The sequence below is a fragment of the Magallana gigas genome, chromosome 1 (genome assembly GCF_963853765.1).
Source record: "Magallana gigas chromosome 1, xbMagGiga1.1, whole genome shotgun sequence".
NCBI lineage: Eukaryota > Metazoa > Mollusca > Bivalvia > Ostreida > Ostreidae > Magallana > Magallana gigas.
The window spans coordinates 9,324,878-9,351,258 of NC_088853.1; the positions used below are offsets into that span (position 1 = coordinate 9,324,878).

At 32.6% G+C, this 26,381-nt stretch overlaps 2 protein-coding genes and 2 long non-coding RNA genes across 4 annotated transcripts; 1 reads left to right on the forward strand and 3 right to left on the reverse strand.

The window, feature by feature from the left end:
* Window positions 1-433: 433 nt before the first annotated feature.
* LOC136275527 (ATP-dependent DNA helicase PIF1-like) lies at window positions 434-1,216 on the forward strand. The gene has a single exon (XM_066085001.1). It carries the CDS (start codon window positions 434-436, stop codon window positions 1,214-1,216), a length of 783 nt encoding a protein of 260 aa, XP_065941073.1.
* A 4,707-nt stretch (window positions 1,217-5,923) lies between these two features.
* Window positions 5,924-14,436, reverse strand: LOC105341307 (uncharacterized). The gene is made up of 3 exons (XR_902325.4): window positions 14,166-14,436; window positions 6,167-6,349; window positions 5,924-6,067 (listed from the first exon to the last, which is right to left on the reverse strand). It is a non-coding gene; the product is annotated as an uncharacterized lncRNA (long non-coding RNA).
* Window positions 14,437-15,340: 904 nt separating this feature from the next.
* LOC117687753 (uncharacterized) lies at window positions 15,341-21,846 on the reverse strand. The gene is made up of 5 exons (XM_066082461.1): window positions 21,638-21,846; window positions 21,305-21,397; window positions 19,739-20,180; window positions 17,445-17,660; window positions 15,341-16,773 (listed from the first exon to the last, which is right to left on the reverse strand). Exons 3-5 carry the CDS (start codon window positions 20,177-20,179, stop codon window positions 16,453-16,455), a joined length of 978 nt encoding a protein of 325 aa, XP_065938533.1. The 5' UTR covers window position 20,180; window positions 21,305-21,397; window positions 21,638-21,846; the 3' UTR covers window positions 15,341-16,452.
* Window positions 21,847-22,395: 549 nt separating this feature from the next.
* Window positions 22,396-24,985, reverse strand: LOC117688146 (uncharacterized). Its single transcript, XR_004600891.2, has 3 exons — window positions 24,692-24,985; window positions 22,913-23,155; window positions 22,396-22,767 (listed from the first exon to the last, which is right to left on the reverse strand). It is a non-coding gene; the product is annotated as an uncharacterized lncRNA (long non-coding RNA).
* Between the last annotated feature and the right edge of the window lie 1,396 nt (window positions 24,986-26,381).

Below are 26,381 nucleotides of genomic sequence, written 5' to 3' on the forward strand. Positions count from 1 at the left end.
CTTGGAAAAACAATGATAACTCCTGACAGTGTTTTAGTGCTTCTTGCAGCATTTACAGAAACAGCTGCATTTAACATCGGAGGCAATACCATTCACCATTTTTTTTCACTGCCAAGACATATGTCTTTGCCTTATGAACCACTGAGAGAGCAGAGTCTAAGTGAAATGAGAGTTCAACTTGGAGATCTGCAAATTTTGGTTATTGATGAAATTTCAATGGTGTACAAAAAATTACTATACTATGTTCATGAAAGACTAGTACAGATAAAGAAATGCGAGGAACCTTTTGGGAGTGTCAGTGATAGCTGTGGGAGATTTCTACCAACTTCCACCTGTGAAGCAGCGTAAAGATGAAAGACTTTATAAAGACAACGCTCTTTATCCTTTTGATTATTGGGTAGACCTTTTCATACTGGTGGAGTTAAAAGAAATTATGAGACAACGTGAAGACATCCCGTTTGCAAAAGCGTTGAATACACTTCGAACGAGAGAATTAAAAGAACAATTGGAAGAACCAACCAACGCTATCCTAAATGACTGTGTACGAGAGGGACCTGAAGATGTTCTCCTCGTCTATTCAACAAATGATGAAGTCAACGCCTATAACTTGTCAATGCTCAGGAGGAAATGTGAGGATCTTGTTGAAATAAATGCTCAATACTTCACAAAAGATAAAACGACTGGCGAACTCATCCTGAGAAGCAAACCTATGAGTAGGTCTAGAACAGATAGTCTTCCAAGCACCTTATTGTTGGGTCTCGGTGCAAAGGTCATGCTCAAAAGAAACAGCAATGTAGATGACGGCCTTGTAAATGGAGTTATGGACACTGTAACAAAATTTGTTTACGGTCAAAGACATGCACAAAATACTGTTGTTGCAGTGGTAGTACTGTTTAAAAATATAAATGTTGGGAAGAAAACTGGACAGAGAAGTAAAAATGGAAACCTTGTTCTTATTGAAAAAGTCCAAGAGGATATTCCTGAGCAAAAAACAAAAAATGTTGTTCGACATCTGTTTCCATTACGATTGGCTTGGGCTTGTACAGCTCATAAAGTACAAGGAATGATAGTTGACAAGGTGGTAGTTAATTTAGACCAAACATTTTCACCAGGACAGTCTTATGTTGCGTTGAGTAGAGTAACGTCAAAGCAGGGATTATTCATTGAATCGAACAAACCAGAAGAGAATGCCGAAATTAGAACTACCAACCTTTGAAACATCTCAGAATGGCATTGAAATTTATCTTCACAACATTCAAAGTCTAGGTAAACATTTCGGAGATCTCTTAAAGGATAGCCGATGCAAAGATGCAGACATTATCTGCCTAAAGGAAACTTGGCTAAGATCTGGACAAAATATCAATATGTTTGATATCAAGGGTTTCAATTTCTATCCAACAAATAGGCAAGATTCTTATGACGACACCAATGCCCAAGTTTCAAAATTACGTGCCTCAAAAGGTGGTGGAGTAGCTGTTTACATTAACCAAACCACAGTTAACAAAGTTGTCAGTTTCCTTCCTGTAAAGAATGTAGAGGTTATCTGTGTAAAATGTTTGCCAGAAGATATAGCAGTTCTCGTTGTCTATCGCCCGAACTCTGTGGATGTTCCACAGTTTTTAGCGCAACTCGAAAAAGTGATTGCATATTACAGATTTCAATGTAAATTGTTTGTTTGTCTTGGAGATTTTAACGAAGATGCAACGTCTGCAGGCCCTATTCAGAATTTTATGATTAATAAAGGTTGTAAGCAGATTGTTTCAAAACAACAGAGGGAGCTACTATTTTAGACCATGTATATGTGTCAACATCTTTAAAGGCAGAAGTGGTAAAAATGTCAACATACTACAGCTACCACGATGCATTAATTCTGAACATCAAATCCAGAAAATAATTATTAACTGTTTCAACTCCTTTTTGCGCCAAAAAATATAGTTTTTGACAACAATCAAGTCTCAACTATTGTGGGCATTCTACATGTAAATACCGGTACTTACTGCAAGTAAAAGCCCAATTCAGGAGGATACTAGTAATATTTACCAATCGTTCTAATTAAATTCACAATTTTCGACATCCGATTTGCAAAGACCTGCATATAATTTTAAAATTGATAAATTTAACGCTCACTTTCATCTTGAGATCTTGCGAATGATCCTTATATATTATGTTATAATTTTATCATCTGTATTGTATAACAAAAAATTCACATTTACGGCTGACATATGCATTTCAGTTTATTTATGAAATCATGTTTAAAAATGAATTATGTGACAAACTTTTAAACTTATTAAGGACCAAAAAGAGTCTAAATCTATTCTAGATTTCTCAAGAACGAATTTCTAAACACTTGATGAGCAAATTGTGTTTAGAATTATAAACCCTTTATTCAGTATCAAGAAAAAAAGAATGGTCCCTCAAACAAGCGACTAAGAGAGAATTTTTCATTTGTTTCATTACATATTTTCTGATAGATTATATATTATTATATATTACATATATATGTGATATTGATATCATCATTTCCATTATTAAGGTAAGGTTTGCGGCTTGCATTTTTTAGAGGTTGTACCAAAGTTACATACCATTTTGTTCACTATACTAAAGTCTTTTTTCTCATGAAATTCAAATGAATTTTGTACGTCCCGTTTTATAAGTACAAAAGGTCAAAGTTCATTTCCAATTTTCATTTTGAGGAAATGTAAACAATTTCGTGAAAATATGTACATTTTATATGTGACTATTATGGGGGTTATTTATGCTTAAAATGTTCGAAAATAATATCACTATTAATATCATGATTCACTTTTATTAATTTATGATGAACTATTTAAATATAGAATAAAATGCAACAAAAGACATAATTTTGGACTACTATTATGTAAACGAAAACATCTTATTTGAAACCTTTCCAAGTCCACCGATTTCAGGAAAAACATATCTTAGAATATGTGTAATCTGATGTTTCTAAAATACTATTCAAAACCATATGATGCGGATTTCGTTTTCGTGAAAATTGATAAAATGCTTGTGTCCTCTTGTTTTTTCATTTAAACTCTAAAAAACCCGCGAAATAAAAAAAAACTGAATCAATTATGACGTCATATAAACTTTGACGTCATAACTGAAATAAAGGGTAGTTGGTGTTACGTCACAATGAAAATGTGTAAGTTATCTCCCTGTAACCGCAAACCTTATCTTAAGAAATTGACGATTTTGCGATTTGCGGTTTGTCCCTGGAACTTCTCCTGAACGATAAAAGATATTGAATTCAAACTCTCGGCTATAGAAGACAAAAGATCGTTGATTTTATTTTCATTTTGATCCGACTTGAATGGGGTCGAATCTCGCTTGGACCCGAAAATCGAGATTAAAAAAAAAAAGCCGTATTTTTTTTCTGGATTTCTTTGTTTATCTATTTTCTGAAAAATATTTTGTTAAGACATGTAATGTAACAAAAGTTTATAATAACAAGAGATCTCATTTGATTTCAAGAAAAAGAGGTTGGTTCTATCAAGTTAGGGGACCAAAGGGCTCTAATGTCTTTTATTTGTTGCCCTTTACTGAGAGATGTTCTTTGAAATGCTTTAGAACCAAATATAAATATCTAATAGTTATTGTTCTAAGAAATGTATTGATTTAATCATTTGTACGTAATAAGGGATTAAAAGTTAAACATTTTGATCATCCATATCGCAAAAAGGGAAACTTTTTTGAAATGCAGTATAAAAGAAATAATGTTCAAAATGATATACTTAACAATATGCAATATTCACAATTTAGTTAAACAGCCCCAAAATGGCGGTACGGGATTGGCTCTTTAAACGTTATTTCCCATAGATCTCAAGAATGGTAACGAATTTCTAGACATAGCGATACAAATAGCATTAGTACTTTACACCATTTTCCAGATTATGTTTTGTTGTCGTAAAATTCAAAGTCGATGATGTCTTATCACCTTTTAAAAATTTGACGGAAGACCTCCTCGTTGCTCGCAACGAGATCGTGTCTAGTTATTATTATTATTAGATAGAGCTCGCTAAAAATCGTAAAAACTTAGCTTTACCTATACAAATAGGTTATTTTGTACATCATTATGCAAAATTGTGTATGCTCGACTTTTACTGTCTTGCTAAAAGTTCAACTTTGTTTGAGCCTTATTCCATAATATAGTAAAAATATCGAATGTTTTGTCAAAAATAATTTATTTCATAATATTTTTGTGGATTTTAAAATAAATTCTACTAATAAAATTAAACTTTATAATTATCCTACTTTGAGAACTTAAACTCTGAGTAAACAACGTTCTTAGGTAATTTAGCACATTACTTCCTTTTTTTATTCTCACCAAGGCCTTGACAACTGACTGTCAGTATTTTCAGGAAATTATGAGTTGTCTTTTCCATTATCAAACTGGAAAAACAGGGTATTCATCACCAAAGAGAAATCAAAGTACTGAAAGTACTGAAAAGCGCTAAGCTTTAAAGATGAAAATTAAATCATATTTTACATTTTTTTTTTTAAATGTAACCAAAGTAAGAAGTTACTAAATCATATAGGTAGGTTTATTTTTGAATCATTATGTATTCCTCTTTTGATGACTATCAGGATAGCAGTAATTCTAATATGTAAACGGTGTGACCGTTTGACCGAGCGCAGATTTAACACAGTGCAGTTTGGCTTTTGTAGAACAAAATTTATTTGAAACGCACACAGTAGGATCCGCCTAGTTGCCTAGTCAAATCATAAGCCAAAGTTTAACTAAACGTCGCGTGCTCACTCTACATTATGACGTCATGTTTCAGACGTAAAACGTACACGTACGTTTTGTCTTCGGAAATAGCCGAAGAGAGTTACGTTATTCCAAACTCTTTTTATTTCTTCGTTCATTGTTTATCAATTTAATTCATATAAATGCCTCGGCAATAAAATTGAATACTTTATTTAGTATCTAAAAGATCAGTTCCTTGATGTTGATGTTTTTATTTTCCATCTGATAATTTGATAAGATATACTTAGAATTAGTCGTGTTTCTTGATGAAAGCAGTATTGAAACTTATCTGGTGTCGTCTTTTATTTCTTTTAATTCAAATTACCTTTTATTGAAAAACTAGAAAGCTTTAATCGAGTTTAGGGACAATAATCATCGAAAAGTACCAGTCAATCAATGATCAAACTAACTTTTTAAAAACAAAATGGCTGCCAATATGGCGGCACCCAGGGCTGGAAGAATTTTTCTTTGGCCTTAGTACCCCCGATTCATCTTTAATTTTTCACTGATTTTCTTATATATACGTGTTACCATTAATCCTCGCTTCGCGAGGCGGGCTTTTTCCGCCTCTCGCTGCGCTCGGTAATATGGTAGAGTTAGTTACAGTAGTTGTTAATGTGTAGCAGTGAAACTTAAGGTCGAGATATAGTAAATGAAATATGCCTAAAGGTTTATGAAATTTAAGATATTATTTATTTCAATGATGCCTCATAACATTACTTTAATTGATATGGTGAACCGGGCCTTAAATTTTTGGTAAACACAATGAAAAATCATGTTTTAAATCGTCATTCTCAAGGAAATATGAAGGAAATAAGTCACAAATATTGGAGTTTTGTCTATTTTTGACTAATGAAATATGTCTAGAATGCCTACAGTCTCTTCAAAAACGAAAAAAACAAGCTGTTGTCCTCCTCGTTAAAATGAGGTCAAATTGAATATAGGTATACAATTTCTTTTCCCCAAGATTTAATATAGAATTTTTAGAAATTGTTGCATTTTCTACATAATTCTTTAAAAGCCGTAAAGCACGGTAAAGAATAAGTCAAATCAATTATTACGTCATATGGTTCTAGTACCAAAAAGACACTCTGGTCTTGACCTTAATACATGACAGATAAGTGACTCTTTTAAAGGAAATTAAAAAGAATAAGATTGTAGTCAATGGATTTTATATTTATTTATGTTGTTCTGCTTCATAAACTTTTGTATGTTAAAGGTAACATATATTGCAACAGCAATTTCTTCTATGGCAATCCTGTTGATTTGTAGTCTTGTTTGCTTTGTTGGTTTGATTTACTGTAAAAGAGGTAAAACAGAAAGGTTTGGGTTAATCTAATTATCCATGTATATTTATTAATTAAACAATATCAATTTGCAAAACAAACATATTCTCACCTTTATTATTTGGTCTTTTACAGATATTATGTTGTAAGAGGGTTTATTTTCTTGAGCAGGTTGCACTGTCTGTATTACATGTATTTCAACTTGATTATGTCATTTAGGTTGTATGTGAATTTTAATAACTGCAATGTTTTGTGTTAGCTGTGTTCTTCTTCCCAAATGGTATTTGTTCTCAATCTGAAAATAAAAGAATGTATATTAGATATTGTTATGAATTAAGTTAATGCAATAGTTATGGAATTGAAAGTTGAATACTGTGGAATGATTAAAATTCACAGTGGCTCAATGCTAGTGATATCATGGTAGTCATTTCCATAAATTTACATCCTTGATGTAAAAAAATTAAGGAAGAGTTATGTTTCTAGACTAATAGAATATGAATTCACCCATTCACAAAAATCATTTTCACAATTATAATGAATAAGCAATTCACAAAAATTGGTCCCAATGAATTAAAAAGATTTTACTGTATATATTAAGAAGAAGTTGGTATTCAATTTGAATTTTTCATTGATATGGCATAAGTAATTTAGAACTTATTGGTTTGATATAGGCATGATGTGTTAACTTGCTGCAGAGAAAACAACTCTTATACTGTTACATTATGATTTGATGCATGATTGTATTTTGAATCTTGCTTAAGTGAGAAAAATAAGCAAAAATTGACCTGCAAAATTTCATGTGTAAGGTAAATAAGCAACAATTGGTTTGTGATCAGAGTAATAAGACTCTAAAGTAGCAGCTGAGATTTCAATACCGGACTGCATGTTTGTGTACAGGTGGTCTAAACAACTGCCATAATCTGTTGTTGAGGTCTGAATAAGCTGTTGCAAACTGTTATTGTCCAAAAATCGTCTCAAAGTATTTTGATTCAGAAAGTCTACATTTGTATCCCCCATTATGATGATAGGCTTATCATTGTCAAGGATGTTTAGCAAGTGATGAAGGACATTGCTGAGTTTTGACAGACAGGTATTTTGAGGTGAACAGTATAGAAAAACAACTTGATACAATCTGTTATTGTGACAGAAACAACATTGCACAGTTTCAACATCTTCACTTAAGAATAATTTCTTTATAGCTATAAACTCTAATTTGGAATACACAACAATTCCTCTGTATGACCTTGCACCATTAGTTGCATTAGTTTCATCAAATCGGTGGATGTGGAAACCCGGTAGTTCATAATCCTCATTTCTATCAGTATCTTTTAGTCTGCTCTCAGATATTGCAATTATGTCACTTGCATGCATATTTTTTTCATGTACTAGTTCTTGAATGTGCAAGTGAAGAGACCTAGTATTATGGTATACAATCTTAATATCCTCAGAGATATCTTTTAAAATTGGCACACAGGAATGCAACATGGAGTCTGCTCTTAATCTGTCCATTTCTTCGATGACATGCATAGAGACTGTAATCTTTTTTTCATTTAATTCCAGGATGTGGACATCATCTAATTTTCTGATGCGACTCAGACCAACATAATGCATGTGTTCAGTCTTTCGATTGCCAAAATGAAGGACTGCTTTGTTCATTGTTGATCCTTGTGATTTGTGAATAGTTTTTGCACATGCCAGGCGTAAAGGGAACTGTCTACGAATAACAAAAGCATTTCGAATTTGACCAACATTGAAGTTTCTAGTTATTTCTAGAATTGGGGTCCATGTCTTTTTACAACTTGGGGTATACAAATGTGTATACTTTTCCCGAGTTTTAGCTCCAATTAGCAAACTTTCAAATTCAACCCAGATTATGCTACAACGACTGAAGTTTTCTACTCTGAAATCTAGCTTCTTTACAATACAAGAAGTACCATTTGTAAGGCCATCCTCAACATCAACATTAATACAAATTTCTGCAGGCAGGTTTTCAACTATCAACAGTCTACCTACCAATCCCATTGTCTTTGAAGGATCATCAGGTACTTTGTTTAAGAGTTTTGTCTTGGATTCCTCTTTGGCATCACCAGCAACAGTATCTATAGCAGGAACAGTACATTTTCTTTCATTATCTGATCTTTCAAATGCTTCCATATTGTGCAAGTCAACTTGAGCATTAATTGTATATAAATGTTGCAAAGACAAGATGTTTGAATTGAGTGTGGGTTTAGATATTATCCTTTGCTTTAATTTAGCAATATCATTGTCTGTTTGCATGCCCTCTCTTAACCTATTTAGCAATTCTGCAAAATTGCCATCTTCCTTCTGTCGCATAATTTCTGTCAATTCAAACATTTTGAAGTGATCTTGCCAAAGATTTGTTGCAAGAGGTCCATATCCATCTTGCAATTGTTTGAATATCCAATTATCAAATACTGGCTTTAACTGAAAGAGATCTCCTATAGCAATAATACTCACACCTCCAAAGGGTTGTTCCGTTGCAAATATTTCCTGAAGTCTTAAGTTGATGAAGTTGAACATTTTGTTTCCAACCATGGATATTTCATCTATGAATACCACTTTTAGTGATCGAAATTTTACGCGGAAAGTGTCTAGCTGCTGTACATCTAATGGTTTGAATTTCAGGTTTTGATTTGCTGGAATACAAAATAGGGAATGAATTGTGTGGCCACCAATGTTGTGTGCAGCTTTTCCTGTTGGAGCACATAATACTGCTTTAATCTCATCAGGGCAGTCTGATAGAGTCTTTGTGTAATATCTTGTGATTGCTTGGTATAAAGCTGTGATCAACACACTTTTACCTACACCTGCTCCACCAGTTAGGAAGCAATAAAATGGGAAATCATCATTTTTTATTTTATTCAAGATGTGATAGAAAAATATCCTTTGTTTTTCATTCAAATTCCTTGTTAGACACATAAAGTCATTTTGATTCATACAATTAACAAGTGTTTCACAATTGACTTGCTTTCTTGTAATTCCAAGGTCAATGCCTAAATCATATTCATGACCCACTTCTTTTGGGTTGAAACAACCATGATATATACCTTGGTTTTCTGACTGTTCATTCAAGTCTATTTCTTCAGCATGTTGAACTTCTGGTGCAACCAAATGGCAATCATTATATAATTCATCACTGTTGTTTTCCACCATGTCAGCAATTCCGTCATCCATTTCATACTTTTTTTTGTTTGCATTTATGACAGATATTCTTTTATCATATTGTGCTTCGTAGGATTCAGATTCTCCTAGCAGGTCTTCCATTTCTTTCTTCCATGGATAAAATAACATCAACTGTTCTCGGTAGAAATTCTCAGGATCTTGATCTTTATTATACCTGACATAACGAATAACTTTATGCTTTTTTCTTTTTTTCAACAATGTTCCATTTTTCAATGGAATTTCTTCAACAAAAGTTTGGCTTTCATTGTTGCTTTCATCTAAACTGATAACATCTTCATCTTCTTCAATATGTTCATCTTCTGGTAAAAACTCTTGGTTTTCTGTTCTTTGTTGACCCATTTTCTTTGGATAAACAATATCATATCCTGAAATATAGTCAGCCAAACAGCAATTTTGTAGCACTCTTGGTCGACGCTGGTATCTTTGCAGAGCATTATCTGACTGAATATCAGTTGAGTTCTCTGGCAAGTCAGCTAAAACATCATGAGGCTTTAACAGGAAAGTACGAGTTTCACAAGGTGAAGTATTGATGAAGACAAAAGATCTGGTACATGAGCGCAATGGTAATTGCAAAACTAAATATACTGCCTCTTGTGCACTTATTTCAACATGTGAAAGAAATTTGTTTCCAATATGGCGTACTTGTTGTTGCAAATTTTTGTTTCCTTGTCGGGCTTCTTTGCATGCTTCATACATGAGGTTTGACATTCCTCTTTGTGATTTTGATATATAAGAAACTACATAAGCAGCACATGCATAAGCATCAAGAATGAACTGCACATCAATATTTGCTTCCCAACATCTAAGAATGAAGTTGTTGTATGCATTAACCCTTATTTCTGAAACATTTCTTTTCAAAAATACCTTTGGGGTATTTAAAGAAGACCTAATTGCTCTAATGTACAAATCTTCATTCATATTTAATGCCTTCAGAAATTCAGGAAATGTCATCTCTTCCCCTGATTTCAATTCACTCAGATATGAACAAATTTTATCATACTGTTTTCCAATATCTGGAAATTTTTCCTTTTCTAACTGTTCTAATGGTTCTAATATTTGAGTGCTGGACATAGGAGGCAAAGGGAAGTTAAAACGGCAAATATTTTGTCCCTTTTTTCTGCAAGTTCTGGCATGCCTGTGAGTTTGATAGTTAACTAATTTTGGTATGTCTTTATTTCTTTCACAAGTAGAGTGTTGGTGTACAAACTCAGCAATTTCTTCATTACTGTTTTTACCAAACGTTGGTGCACCTTCTATCAAAACAAGCATATGAATGTGGGGTGAACCTCTTTGCTGGAATTCTACACGATAGAAATAGTCCAACACATTTCCTAGTGGAGCCAATGGTGATTTCAATACATCAGATATAAATGCCTGCACCCTGTGATTGAAGTATCTTGTGCAAGTTACTGGGTCTGCTTGGATGAGCTCACACCTTTCAGTCCATGTCAGGTTTTCTATGTCATTTTCTGTAAACTCTTTTTCTTTGACCAATTTACCTAATGTTTTAAGCAAGTCAATCCACTTACTCTCAGCAGCTGACAAAGAGCAAAACCAAGAAGGTATGCCAAGCTGTCTGATCATTGCAAAGAGATCTTTTTTGGCATTTTCCCAGTAAGCTGGTGAGCCGCGCAGTTTTCTCAATACCCTGAAACCTTCATTTAGTCTTACAATATTATCAAATTCCCCAGGGTTGAGTACATTTCCAACAGTAACCTTCCTCCCTTCAGTCTGACATTTTCGCATTGCTAGAGACACTTTATCATGAATTTGCTTTACCTGAATTTTCTTTAGTTTGAAGAAAATATTTGGGATAGAACTTGCTGCCCGCCTGTCAATGCTACGCAGTTCCCATTTACATATGGAGCTATAATGAACAGGAGTTTCCCGGTCTTTATTTTCAGGGCGCAGTTGACCACAATAAATTGTGGGAAATGATAATATTTCTGCATATTTGTCTTGGTACAATCCAAGAGGAGTCTGTCCTTCACCAGGTGAAAATGACATGGTTTTACATAACGATCGCACATCAATTGGATGCAACAATGTATCGGTATTGCCAGTCAGTCTAGTTTCAAAATTAGGATCTTCTGTCCACACATCAGAGTTTGTATCATCTGAAAAGCACTCATTTTCCTTCTTTACACTTAATGATTCTTGTTGATCTGTTGTACTTTGAAAATCAGGCTCCTTGTTATTTTCAATATCAAATCCTAACCAATCCTGTTGCTCTAACTGTATGTTCCAGTGTTGATTGATCGTAATTCCCTGACTTTGAAACAAGAAACTGTTTTGTATCAGCCACTGAAGAGCTTTAATACATTTGTTAGGTCGAATAGCTTCTTGCAATACACAATGTTTAAAACTCTGTTTCCTCTTCAATTGGACTTGTATGGTTTCAGAGTCAGATAGTGTTCTTGGTAATGTGGTGACTGTTGTTGTAACATCCGACGGAACATTTACAATATTTCCACGTAAACGTTTTTGACCTCCACGAGGTTTTTCAACAAGTTGCATGAATGGAATTCTGGGGCTTATTAACCTTTCTTCTAATTCAGTTATGAACAACTCTTGAGGTTTAGGAGGAAATGCCATTCCATTTACAACAGCCAAAGCTGGAACTTTGTTTGCCTTTACATCGTTGTAACATGTATTGCAAACCCATTCAATGTTATCTACACTGATAAATCCTGTCAAACACTTCATTGCAAATGAAGAATTTTGAAGATGAATTGCATTGTGCACACTTTCTTTGAACCATGTCTGGGTACAACAAGAACACACATAAACTGGACCATGGGACACTTTTTTGTGAAAACTTTGAATTTTGTTTTCAATTCTTTTTTCATTGCTAAATGTACCAGAATTATGGTGTACATTTTTATCACTAATGAGTAGATTTATGTCTAGTAATTCCTGGTCAGAATCAATTTGATCTGAAACATTGATATTCATATGTTCTGGAGGAGAACTATGATTTGTGTGTAAGGTTTTATTCTGTGTTATTAATGTTCCACTTTCAGAAATGATGGACTCATTTTGGTCTGCAACAGGTTTTACCAAATGAAATTGTAAATCTAATGTACAATCTATATCTACTGCCCCTCTTTTCCTCTTTTTGCCATTGCTAATTTGGAACAAACAAAGTTCATATTGCACTTTTTCTAGAGGAATTGTTCCATTCAAAGACACACACAGATTTCTCAGAAATAAACAAATATTCTCTAGCGAATGAAATACTGTTACTACAGCTGTTCCATCTGGGCAACACAATCCATCCGATCCTCTGCTATGCGAGTCAAAAACATAGTATGCACCAGTTCTTTTATAAAACTTGATTGCTATTGCGGCAGAATGAAAAGTAAGAAGCAAAGGTACCTCCTGACGTATCATACTAGAAACAGAATTCAAGCTTGATTCTAGGGAAAGTCCTAATCCATCTAACCCACCTTTTTCACACATAGTACCTACATATGTTTTTTGTCCACGAATTGTGAAACATCTACCATGGTACACAATGAATTCTGGCAAATCTGAAAAATGTAAGAAATCTTGATTGTGTCCATCACTGCGAAGCTTCTGGTACAAAGTATCTCCAAATATTAATACTGAATTGACATCATGTCTGTCAAATTCTTCAATTCGTTTCAGATATGATTTCATAATGAATGTAATGCAATTGGCCACACACTGCCTTCCTCTTGAAAAGCTTGAGAAACGCTCATTGCCTTGACAAAAGTCTGCACAAACAATTTTTCTTTGATTTTCTACTGAAACTGATGCACCAGCCATTTTACTGCATAACATGAAGTACAAAACTTTTCACATTGGATAAAGCTTTTGTTATATTCTCTGCATGTTCTCAGCTGTTGAATTTGTTGTCCTTTATATTGTTCTCAATATTGTTCCAATGTTGTTGTCAATTTTTCTCAAAGTTTCTGTTCTCAATTGTCCTAGTTTTATTTTCTATGTTGTTCCAGTATTATACTAAAAATTTTGTCTCAGTATCTGTTCTCAATGATTCTCAAATTGTTTGTTCTCAAAAATTGTCTCAGTTTTTTTTCACATTTGTTGAATTTGTTCTCAATATATCTCAATTTCTCAAAATGTGCTCACAATTCTATTCTGTCAATGTTTCTTAATTTCCCTGTTCTCAGTTGTGATCTCAAAATTCCCCTCAGTCTTTGTTCTCAATTGTTGAATAATGTTAATAATTTCCTGTTGTTTGTTACAAGATTATTCTTTTAAATTTGTTTTAATTATTACATGTTTTCAATATTTGTCAATTTATCTGGAACAGTGCTGTTGTTCTCATTCAAATAGCTATGAAATTTTAAGCAAATTATTTGTTTTCAAATATTAACAGGTTAAATAAATATGAAATTTAATGCTTTTCTTTTATTGTTTTAATTGTTCTCATGCAGTTTCTCGTTGCCTTCCCATTATTTGGGTTTTGTTGTAAGATTTTCTAATAATATTCTAAATGCAAAAAAAATTTGAATTTGATATTTATTTGTTAATACTGTTATAAGTTCTTTCAAACGCTAATGAAATTCTCCACTTCTATGTTGTCAAAATTACTGTCTGTATTTCTTACAAATTTTTAGTGCAATGGTTTTGATTGTCAAAAAATAATATATAACAATTTGTTTTGCCTAAATCAATTTTTAAAAATCACAATATGCAAAAAATAATAAACGTCAAGTAATTCACATCTTCCGAAGTTGAAGAAACTAACATGTGTGATGTACACTACCAACAGCCTATACGTCTTTATGGATAACGACGCAGTGTTATATATTCAACGAAGACTATTAACTAACATATTCATCTATGAGCAAAAGAAATAAACTATAGTAATATTCATATACAGAACAGTAGTCTGCACACAATATGTTTTAAAATACCTTGATATTTTGCCTCGTCTTTCCTTTCTTTTCTTTCTCCTTTCTTTGTTTACAAATAAACCAACGTTCTCTGTGTGTATTCCTGCGCGGGTTTTGGAGCATACAAATTAAAGATAACTTTTAAAACTGTTTACAAATTTCCAAGTTAATTTTTAGTTCCTAAGATAATTTTTACCGATATGCCACAAATTTCCTTTAATTTATTTTATGTTTGATATGCGAACTATTTTTCCACACTAGTTCTCCATGCAAAGGATTGACTGGTCCCCATTAGAAGTGAAAGTACAAGGTGCGTTGAGTGGCAGTCAAGTCGTACACACACCAATTCGTATACATGTCAAGTCGGTGTACAAGATTGGTGTAATAACATTACAAAATGTCGTGCGAAGAAAAATGAAAGTATCAGCATTATGTTGAAGGTTAAGCTCGAAATATCTAACGTTTTGCTGTCCTTTTTTTACGATTTTGATATTTTACATCCCTGGGAATGTAAAATATTAAAACCGATAAAAGTTAGGAAATCGGAAGACTGCACTGATATTTTGGAGTATCGAACGGTAAGGCTAGCCTATCTTAGCCGGTGCGTAACTAACTATGCTCATACTTGGCATCAAAATAAGGATGGCTTCATGTACTTAAAATATTCTAAAAAGACAAATTTATTATCATATTCAGCGATAATAATCTTGATCCCAGTATATTTTATCAGTATGATATTAGGTACATTTCTTACCAATTTAAAATCACAGACCTGAAAGCTAAACTAGCGGTCCTTTCAATACGTCAAGGCATCTATGACTTAGCAGCTACGCTTGTTGCAATGATCTTGATTGCAGTCCAGATAAATAAACTTACAAACACAGTCTTTTTTGTAACACTATTTTACTTTAATAATGCATTCAGTTGCAATTGCATAAAAAATAATAATAAAAAAAAAACAACTAATACAAATAGTTAAAATTTCAAAAAACTTATAGCACCATGCTAAAATTAAATGTCAAACATAAAATTCTGAAAGTTCCTAGTAACCCACACTCCCTTCTAAAAAATTAAGGAAGGTCTGCAGATAAATATCTTTAAATATCTGACTATTCATGCTGTAATTGTTGATTCATTTATACATACACGTATAAGAAACATATAAAACATATACTTTTCACTCCTTTTGCAAAACATTCTTATAGACACATTTTAATAGTTTTCTAGATAGGCGCTATGATAGCTGCTTTAAAAAACAAAACTGTCCTAGAGAGGAAAAGAACATTCATTTAGACTAATTAATATAATTGTGAAAAATATGAGGAATGGTTGATTATAATAGAATGGGGTTGTCTTGTGTAGACAAGAAATCTTACAATTTGAATTTCAATCTTGCATTGACCAAAAATTACAAATTAATGAAAGGGGTTTCTTTGATTTGCTGAACAGCAAGCTTCATGAGTTGAAGTAAACACAGAAATCGCTCATTTGGTATTCAGTAAAATATTAGAAATACTGACCAAAAAATGAGGAAAGCTTGTCTGGCTACTATTCAAAAAATTTGCTAAATACTAATATAGACATATATAAATACTTTCAACATACCCTCTTGTACCAGCATTTTCATTCAATCTCAACATAAAAAGTTCAGAATTGTCATGTATTTTTCAAAATACAAAAAGTGTGTAAAAATACTTCCTAAATTTGCAGAACAATAAATCTTTGACCTGCTTCAATGCACACAAAAAATATAAATGCTAGTGCTACATCTATATTTACATACAACATACTGTGTAGTACATGCATTTCCATTTAATCTGGACAAGAAAGACCAATATTGGGATGCATATTCTAAATTCAAATATTTAACACATACTTTCCTCAATTTGTGGAACAGTTGTGTTTTGTTTATTGAATAATTTTTCAGAACTTGATAGATTTTCAGAAAAATTGTAAATAAATATAAGTAGCTTGTCCAGCTACAGTACAAACAAAAGCTATATACTAATGAACTATGTACATTTACATACGACAAACAATGTAGCATGTCCATTAAATCTGAGCACTGGGAAAATAACCAATATTGGCATTTTCTTTCTTCCAATTACAAACAAGTGCAGAAATACGTCCTGAATGCTGAGCAGTCAAATTTTGTTCGAGGATAAACTATTGTGGTGAAATAATCAGAACAGTCAATTTACATTGAATCTAGATACAGAAAGGGACAAATGTTGGAATAATTTTTATCTTGAAACAAATTAAAATACTTTAGCAATTTTTTCCTTATTTGTTCAACAGACAATATCATTTACAAATTTAATTCCATATTCTCAACTTGAACTTGTTCATGAGCAGAGAAGGCAAGTCTTAGGCCCAACAACCTCGGTCCAAGCATGGTTGCATCAATTTTGAATGGTATTCTGTTGACCAAAGAATTCTCGATTTCTTCATCAGTCATAAGGCACACTTCCTCGGCTCTACCTATAGCACTCCTCAACATGTCGTTTTCAACAACAAGATCTTTATATCCTTCTTTATCTTCTTCTCTTACGCAGACTTCCCACATAGATTCGGTGAGGCTCAGGGCCTCAACTGTCCCTTTTATGGTGACTTCCAAGGGTTGTATTTTCTGTATATAAAAATACACATTTGCATAATGAATGAAGTCAATAAATTGGTAGGGCTGGGGCGATACTGTACTTGACATGAGATGCGATATGATACATATCACGATACATTGCAACGTAATGATAACATGAATAAGGGTTACAAATTTATTCAATCTGTCATTGTATTACCGCATGTTCAAAGTTATTTTGATATATTTAAAATGAGCACTGCACAATTTAAAAATTACTTTAGTCTCGTATACACTACTTTTTCATAAACAAGTAATCCAAAAGCTTTCCACACTCCAGATTTAGCTTCCTAACAGTTTTAACAACTTTACAAGGTTTTCCACCATCTTTGTACTTTCATATTAGGCACGCGAACTAAAAATAGCCGATATATGAAGCTCGGATATTTTTGGAAAATAAAAGTTTGCTTAGGTATCGTTGTATTAATGGTAAATGTATCAATCCAAATATGGTCAAAATAAATACAGCGATGCACCGGTGCATCAGTGGATCGTCCCATCCCTACAAATTGGTAAATTAAGTTACCTAATGTTAATTAAAGCTTTTAGTGTAATACAGTGAGACTTTATATTTAAATGTGTAATTATTTGTAAAATTAAAGTATGACGTTTTATTCAAAAAATTTTGAAATAAATTTAGTCTTAAAGTTTTAAAAATGCACCTCAATTGTTGTATTTCTTGTGCTGTTTAATGATCGTACTCCTTGCCACTCATTAAGAAGGCAGTGTAAGATTTGGAGAAACTCTCCAATGCTGTACTCTTCTTCCGAGAGTTCTCTCCACAGGGTCACATCAATTTTCGCATTATTTTCTTCCAATGTAATCGTCTTAATAGGAGTATCATTACCATTAACTTTAACAGTTCTTGTTGCCTCATTCTAAAAGATAACACAAGTAATATTACAGACAGATGCACAGATTTCCACATTGAAAAAGCATCATAACAGATAAAGATTTTGCATAAATTTTTTGACTTCCTGAAATCATCAAGTGGTTTCTTAAGGCTGAAAGCTACTTGTAAAAAGCATTTAGTGCTAGTCAACTTTCATCGACATTATCTTACAACCCCTACATAAGTAACTAAGTACTTATTTAATTGCATATGTTCTAAAAGTTCATATTATACTATTTCGATGTAGAGGCCTAACCTTTGTGGACATGTTTTGACTCGCCATTTACTCAATGGCAATGAAATTTTACGCACAGTTTCAAGGCGGAAAACACTAACATTAAATGAACAGGTCAATACACATAAAACAAGAAGTTTGTTAAATAATAATGTCCCCCTACCTTGGACATATATTAAAGGGTGCACTAGCCCTTATTTTGCACAGTATACATTATGCATTATGGGCAGCATACATCATAGCAAAAACCCAACTTGATCTAAATGTTCTTATAATAAATCTGTATTTCTTTCTTGTTATTTTTTTTTTCTATGTAAGCAAGTAACCATAAGGCATTAAAAAATACATTTAGGTAATTATTCATAAGGGTGGATATGTGTGTGTGAATAAATGTCTGTTTTTTTATAAATAGAAATATTTAAAATCATAAAAAAAAAAATAATTTCCTTTCAGTACCAGCAACTTCTGCAAAGAAAATGAATGGAAACTGTTTGTGGAGTGATACACATCAACAAAGCAATATGCCTTCCCTTCTTTGAAAGGGGTTTAATGAATACGCAAAATCTAAGATCACAAAAGCAACAAGCATTCTGAGAGTATTGCATAAGCAATACACGTCCCCTACCGGTTTGTGGAAATTGTGAAAACAATGCACTGTTATGCAGAAAATCGAACCCGAACATTAAAAAATTGGAATATAAAAAATTAATTTTCTCGAAAATATGTCAACCAGACGCTACAAAAGTGTAAACTTGATCTGTAGTTTGACATTTTGAAGCTGTTCAGCAAATTTCATAGTATTTCTCAAATGCATAAAGAAAAAAAGTGTGGAAAACTGAAGTGGGACAGACAGACAGAGGGACGGACAGACAGACGGACGGACAGACGGACGCAGAAGAAAGCTATAGTCCCCTCCGGTGAAAACCGGTAGGGGACTAATAATACATGTTAGCCACCAGTTTCAGGTGCGCAATTGGGTGAAATGACGTGAAGAGTTTATATATCTATGTGACATTGCCTATTTACTATGCTACTGTATTGGTGTTCAGCTTTAAATACCTTTAAATTATGCCAGACATAGTTTAAGAATGACAGTCAGCAGGAATTAAAATTTCAGGAAAACAGTACAATTTGCAAGCAAAAAAGAAATTTGAACAACATAGTGACTTGAGCAATTTGGCATAATATTGTATTACGGATTCAAACTTTGTGATTCTAATGCCGATATATTTTCTGTGCAAGAATTCATATCTGAAAAATTTAGAGGCCACAGGATCATGGAGCATTTTCAGAATAAGTTTAGATCTCAATCCTTAATCAGTGGCGTCGGAAGCAAATTGAAAGTAGGGGGGCTAGACTAATCCTCAGAAATCATGACAAGCAAAAAACAAAAACAATCCGGGGGGAGGGGGGTGGGGGTGTAGTATACCTATGCCTCCAGCTTCTCAATATTTCAAGGTAAATTTAGGAACAAGGAAAGGAACAATTATGTTTGCTGCGAGAAAAAGTGGGGGGGGGGAGGGGGGGGGGGCGCTGAACCCTCTATGATGCTATGTGCTTAATGGTTAGGTCTAACTTTGCAACGCCTATGTTAATAAATTGAATATTTATCATTTAAATTATGCTTAAAATTTGTAACTTTGATTGCAATATAGAGACACATTATATAGCAAATCATCTTTTAAAAACAGTTTTCAAAAAATTGGCAAATAAAATAAGACAATGTACAAATTTGGTATCAAGTCTTTGACTATCACTGCTTCATTTCTCCTGTGCCAGTGCTTTTCAAAAATAAAATAATACAGAATATTTTACAGGCAATTTTTTACCTTGATTATCTGGCCTTTCACTGACAAAATGCTCCTCAGCGGTTCATATTTAACTTCAGCCAATTTCTTCTCTGGGGAAGGGGGCAAGATGAGTTGAATTGCATTTTCAATGATCGAATGAGGGATTTCCAAATTGGGTCTCCCCATAATGGTGGTCTTAGAGGACATTGCTATTTTCCCTCCTTTCAGAATAAAGTTCCTGATCATTAATGTCTTTCCCTCAACTATTTTGGGTTGCTTGGACTTGTCCGTTAGCGTCGCCAACATTGGTCCCGATTGATCTGCGATACTGAAGTTGAGTAACTCTGCCTGTTGCCCGTTGGCATCTGTAAATTTTGCAACATGCCCCTTTTTAACAACCTTAACAGTAATACTCTCCATGTATGGGGTTGGCCTGGTGCTGTTGGCACCCTTTAGCTCCGAAAGGCTTTTCTGAGCCATTCTGAAAAAAAAATATAAATATCTAAATGTAGAATTTTTAAGAGTTCCCTATATCAACATTTGATAGACAATTTCTGTTTACATGCAATCTTATCTAAAAATAATAAAGAAAAAAGAAAAAAACAATTATACTTGACTGGTTGACTGTAATTATATTGACAAAATTATAAAAATCTTCTCTTTCTTTGAAGCAGGCATAATAATATTAATTACTGAAGTCATTTTTTCACTCTATTTTATTACAAGTCTATTTGGGTACGTCAGATTGGTTACAAGTTGACTGTAATTCAAATTCTCTAACATAGTTGTAAAACAGTCACAATTATCGATATGACATGTCATTGTTTTCAGTATTCCTGATCGATCATTTTAGAAACCAGCCTGACATGGCCATGTGACATGATTTTTCTCAAATTCTATTTCTTATTGTTTACAATGCTTTTAATATAAGTAATGCATTTCAATGATCAACAAAAATTTGAGTGTCAGTTGTAGAATTATTCATACATATTTATATTTATACATCGAATAACCGAAATATAAATTAGTAATTTTTTATTAACAATACATATAACAATTAATGATGAATTTTACTCGCATGCTTTTATATATCAGAGAGTTCAATTACATGCATGCTCATCTCATAATTTTCCAACTATCTAATCATTTTCCGTCTTGCAATTAGGCCTATACAAATTATTTACAATGATTAAGACATTAATTTAATATATTTGTGGTGAAATTTTTTTAAAATAAGGATTAGGTGTCATTTCTGTAGATTGAAGTGTCATTCCGGTAATTCTAGGCGTCATTTCGGTAAATACTGTCATTTTGGTAATTCGGCTTACCCAAGATACAGAACTCCGCAACTCGTCTTACTATACAGTATGCATATATAGCTTTTTAAAATTGAAGAGAAGTAATCTAAATTTTGATTAAAATCTTTATCATGCTCCTTAAACATGTTAAACGTTAACAAATAATATAGAAATCTAAATAAATGACGTTCAAATCCAAGAGGCCTATGGAGTACTGTTGTTGACAAAAGTGCTCGCGGTGGATATTGTACAATCTTACGATTTTTAAATGTTCCGCCATAACGTCGTATATTCGTGTAGTATTTACCTTTTCTCGGTCTACTGCCCACTTCTCCGCCTTCTTCAATACAATTCGTTGTTTACAGTCGATCTTGTCCAGCCCACAATATTATCTTCTCGTCTGATGGAAAGTAAATAATGTATTCCTCCGCATAAAAATGAGTATGTTAAACAGCTTTAACAGTGACAATTTTATGTACAGAAGATTGTCAATTTTCATACTTTATACTTTCATTAAAATGAGGCAAATTTTTAGTTACAATAATTTTGTTTTACTGATATAGCTTTATTTTTTAAGAGAACTATATCTCGCCCCTGCAAAAGTAAAAATAAACCCCATATTTTTCTTTCATAACTTAACCTGGTTCCCGTCCGTGTTGAACGCCACATAAGCATATATAATGACTAGTCCTCTGTTTCTATCTCAAGTCATTCGGATAACGCTCGCCCTTTTCCTTAACCGATAAAAGACCGCTATTTGCGGTGACGGAAATGGCCGAACTGTTACGATTGTATCTCTAGTCAAAATTGTTGACGCCAGTAGGTGGCGGTATATCGGAAACGCGAAAACGAAACTGAAAGTAAGTTTAGAAATCTGATGACAGAAAAGCGCTACAGCTATGCTTAGCGCTTTAAAAATGAGGTATAAAAAAATATAGTCAGTAACAACTCTAACGAATGTCAGAGACATTTGAACAGTTACATGTACGTTGTTTTTTGTTGTTGTTGTGGGTTTTTGTTAACGTAAACGTTGTGACAAAGACGCACTATTTGAACATGTATTACATCTTTTTGCATATCATACTGTTATAGAATATTCTTTTTTTCCAAAGTATAAATGAATCATTGATATCATTGAATCATTGATATCAATTTGTGGATATTGTTTGTCAAATAATCATAAAAATGCGCACGTCAGATAGAATTGCAGCAAAATGTTTTAATTCAAGAATGGCATTCAACAATAATCTTATTCACTTTTTTTAAGATCAAAGGTATAATGTATCTAACACTCGTTATAAAGTTGGTTTAATTGTTTTACTTCAATAAAAAAGTATACCTTTGTTTTCATATTGTTGATTCAAAGATATTGACAAACAACGAAACAATTACCTTTGTTGCAAAAGGATCTTGACCAACCCACGTCACAGCCTTTTTCGCATTGACCAGTCATGTGATTACAGAAAGTATTGCGTTTACAGTACCCAATACATCTTTGTTCACAATCTTGTCCATTCCACCCATGAGAACACGCTGTTAAAGGAAAGTTTGCATTCACTATATTGATATATTTTAAGCATGTTGTAAAAAGGCTAAATGACGGATTGTTCACATTACTTTATCAAAAAAAAAAGAAAGTACAAATTGCATCTCTCCAGCCAGGTTTACATGATAAACATGTTCCATTGTGTATAAAACATGTGTTGTCTGCACAATGTGCTGGACAAGGTGTGTCACAGTTACTGCCATATACACCAGATTTAAAACACCCTTAAAATAAAGGTATACTCAAATTTCTTCACATCAATTTTAATGCTTTTTAAAAAGTATTAAAATTCTATGTAATTGTTTTTGCAGTTTTATATATTTTTAAATGTTTTCACCCTTTTTTTGAGTGAGGGGTATAAATTGTTACCTGACACTATAACCTCACAAAGTTCAGTGTATACTGCATTGATCCGATAATCTACAGGATAATGAACCCTGTCTACCCGTTCGTTGTAAAAAGTGACATAACGTCCCTGTTTAACACAAGTTGCTGTGAAGTTAAGAGGTGGCAACAAAGGGCCGTCCTTGTAGCACAGGGTAGATTTTTCTTTAGTACTCAAGTTGGATATGAATAATGAAAATCCAGCAAAGCGGCCTCTTTGTCGAGTCTCTTTGAATCACAGAAAATATAACAACATGGAATTCAGCCATATTAACATTCTGACTAGCACCGCAATTAACTCTAATCAAATATCATTTATATTTATTTATCAAATTTAAAAAAAACATGATTATTTTCTTCCTCCTTAAACAGACATGCCTTTTCATAATTGCAAGCAAACCAGATCTAACATATGAAACCAGTGTGGCAGCAGTGAGGGAGGATATACAATTTAAAGATTTTTTTTTAAAGTGTGTTAAATTGACGGATGATTTAATGCACTATTTTATAGAAAGCATTTTTTGCACAGTCATTTACTTTGATTTCATTTTAAAACTCCTTATGAAATAGGATTTTTATCATAGCGACTCATAATACAATTGTATTTTATATATATATATATATATATATATATATATATATATATATATATATATATATATATATATATATATATATATATATATATATATATATATATATATATATATATATATATAAAATATACAAGTATATAGAACCTGAGCATTTAAAAACTATTAAATACGATCGAAGTTATTGAGAAGGATGAGGGAGCAACGGAATATACAGTTGGGCTATCTGTTGTTGTTGTTGTTTTTTTTAAAATAAGTTGACCCTAGGAATGATACCCCTTACCCGTACGTACCCTTCGATATAATATAACGAAAATATTGTTTACGTTAACAAACTACAAAATATAGTGTGTTCAAAATAAAGAAAGATAATCTGAATAAAGATCCAAATGACAAAAAAAGCTGCAAAAAATAGATTTAGTATGATGTTATTTGAAGGATATAAGTGTTAACTAGGCTAGATATATTACTTATGACCTCTGTTTTAAAATCTAATTGATGGGAACATCAATGCAATGTAATGTGAATGTAATTAGTTGTCATAATTTGAAATGTCAAGTCTTTTAAACAAACACTACACATTTTGTTATTATCGACAACTTCAAATATTACATTGCATTGACTTGGACGAACAATTAATGTCCATTAAAACAAATAATGTGCCACTGGTTATTTTATAAATTAAAGTGCGCTGTAAGAAAGCAGTTATCTGTAATCTATTTCTGTTCTTAAGACTTAAGATATAGTTAAGTTTTGACAAATTTTGCTAGATTCTCAAAAGAGATGGAGAAACAAGTGCGAGGAAGCTTTTTTTGTCTTGTAAATGCAACATTTTTACTACCTGTTTAATTCTATACAACAAATTGTATTCTTAAAAAAAACCCCAAATCGAATTCTACTGTTGACTGGTGTCAAACATTTATACATCACGTGATATAATTTAGATTCAAGACTTCATGATATACATTTTGAATTTCGGAAAATGTATCACATGCAATTGAATGCTTATTGATACAGATAAACAGTTTTAACTTTTAACACATATACTTAATTATTGTATCAAGCTAAGTTTTTAAAAAGCCAAGGCGTGGAAAACTAGCTGTTATATCTCTTCTTATTTTATTCAACATTATTTGTTTCTTATTTTAAACATGAAAATCATAAATCTAACCGTGACTCTCATATTCTTTGAACAGGATTGTTATGCTGTAGATATTGTAAACTCCACCAAGATCCACCTGCCACGATACATTCTTGTCAGGGCTTGTGTTTCCAATAATTGCTGTTCGTGTGCAAGTTGTAACATTCCTATCTAATGCATTTTGCGCAGAAAAAGCTGGTACTGGATAGCCTTTGAATCTGTCTGTTTGAATCACCTTTTTACCGTACGATAGATCATCTTTTTAAAAGAATGCGATCATTAGATTAAACAAATTGAAGCATATAATCGTGATATATATTTAAACTGTCGTTTAATTAATTGACCTTTGTTGATGGTGTGTACACATTGATTTCTATTGTTTTATATATTTGTATTGGGAAAAGGCAGTCTAAGTTTTGAAACTTGTGGCATATACCAATTGTGTTATATATTTTATAAGCTGTGGAGAAACCTGTAATTTGCAACTAAGAATGCATTCTCTAATGGAATTTCGTTATTAAAAGGCGTTTTTTCGTTCATTTTTTTGTGTATTCGTTTCTTTCACATTTACCTTTTAATTAAACAACCTACCATAAGCAAGTACCGTAAAAAGTCCTGATAAAAAATTGATTGACGTTTTCAAGTCCATACTTGTTCACAAAAGTGCATGTAAACAAACTGCATGTGAATCAGGAAGTTTAATTCAAGGGTCGGTGTCTTTGCATTACGGTGCGCCATTTCTGGTATTAAGAATCCTAAAAGTTATTGAACAAAAATATCATTTACCTTTACTATTCAATATTTGTAGGTGCAATTCTATTTTCTAATATAACACTATTAGAGCAATCCGATTTGAAACGGATATGATTTATCTAATAGGCAAATACTTTTTCGATGTAATCAAGCTAACCGACTTACACATATATTATGCATGTAGGTAAACTCCGTTTAGCGCATCTATTTTCTGGATATACGAAAGTTTATTTAATCACTTTTTACGGCTTCCTTCATTTCAACTGTTACCTCTAGTTGTCAATATCACCCTAAAATCAGTAAGCAATTACGTCTAGGACATTGAACTTTGTTAGCGATGCATACATTGATATAGGGGTAAATGTGGTTAATTAAGTCAATGGAATACGCCAATAAGTTAGAATTAGAATGTTCCACAAGTGATAGTATAAATAAATGTCATATTCATAGTCATAAATCTAGTATTTCTTATCTTATTTATATTTTAGTTGCGTTCAATTTTACATTTAAAAATGTCAATATTGTCCATTTCTAATGCCGATAAAGTATTAAATAAATATCATCTCTCCCGTTTTAAAAAAAATAAACTCAATTTAGTTCAATGTGTACATCTTTCGAGGTTTCTTAACTTTTATGATGAAGTGATAAATCTGCATTTATATTGTAAATAAATATTTTCATCCAGATGCAGTGACTATTGTTCTATGCATTGTACAGGTTTTCTGGTAAGGAAAAGTTTGGCTTTTGATAATTCGACAAGTCTTCCTTATCTACGCTCTCTTCTTTAGCAGGCGTGGATATCAAACACAACTTGAGTACACCAGTATTTCACATCATGCCAGCCTGTAACGTGTGTTGGCATGTGTCAGGTTTACAGTTACTCGGGAGCAGTTTGTTCCTTACAAGCTACCGGTCAAAATGAAAAACAAAAGAAAGATAATCATTGAACAAAATTTTAGAAACAAAT

What these genes read in the sequence shown, in the direction of transcription:
- LOC136275527 (XM_066085001.1), top strand. Translation starts at nt 434, where the DNA reads ATGAGACAACGTGAAGACATCCCGTTTGCAAAAGCGTTGAATACACTT.
- LOC117687753 (XM_066082461.1), bottom strand. Translation starts at nt 20,179, where the DNA reads ATGGCTCAGAAAAGCCTTTCGGAGCTAAAGGGTGCCAACAGCACCAGG. An exon ending in TGAAAGGCCAGATAATCAAG is followed by an intron (nt 17,661 to 19,738) that starts GTAAAAAATTGC and finishes GTTATCTTTTAG; the next exon opens with AATGAGGCAACAAGAACTGT. An exon ending in CAAGAAATACAACAATTGAG is followed by an intron (nt 16,774 to 17,444) that starts GTGCATTTTTAA and finishes TTTTATATACAG; the next exon opens with AAAATACAACCCTTGGAAGT.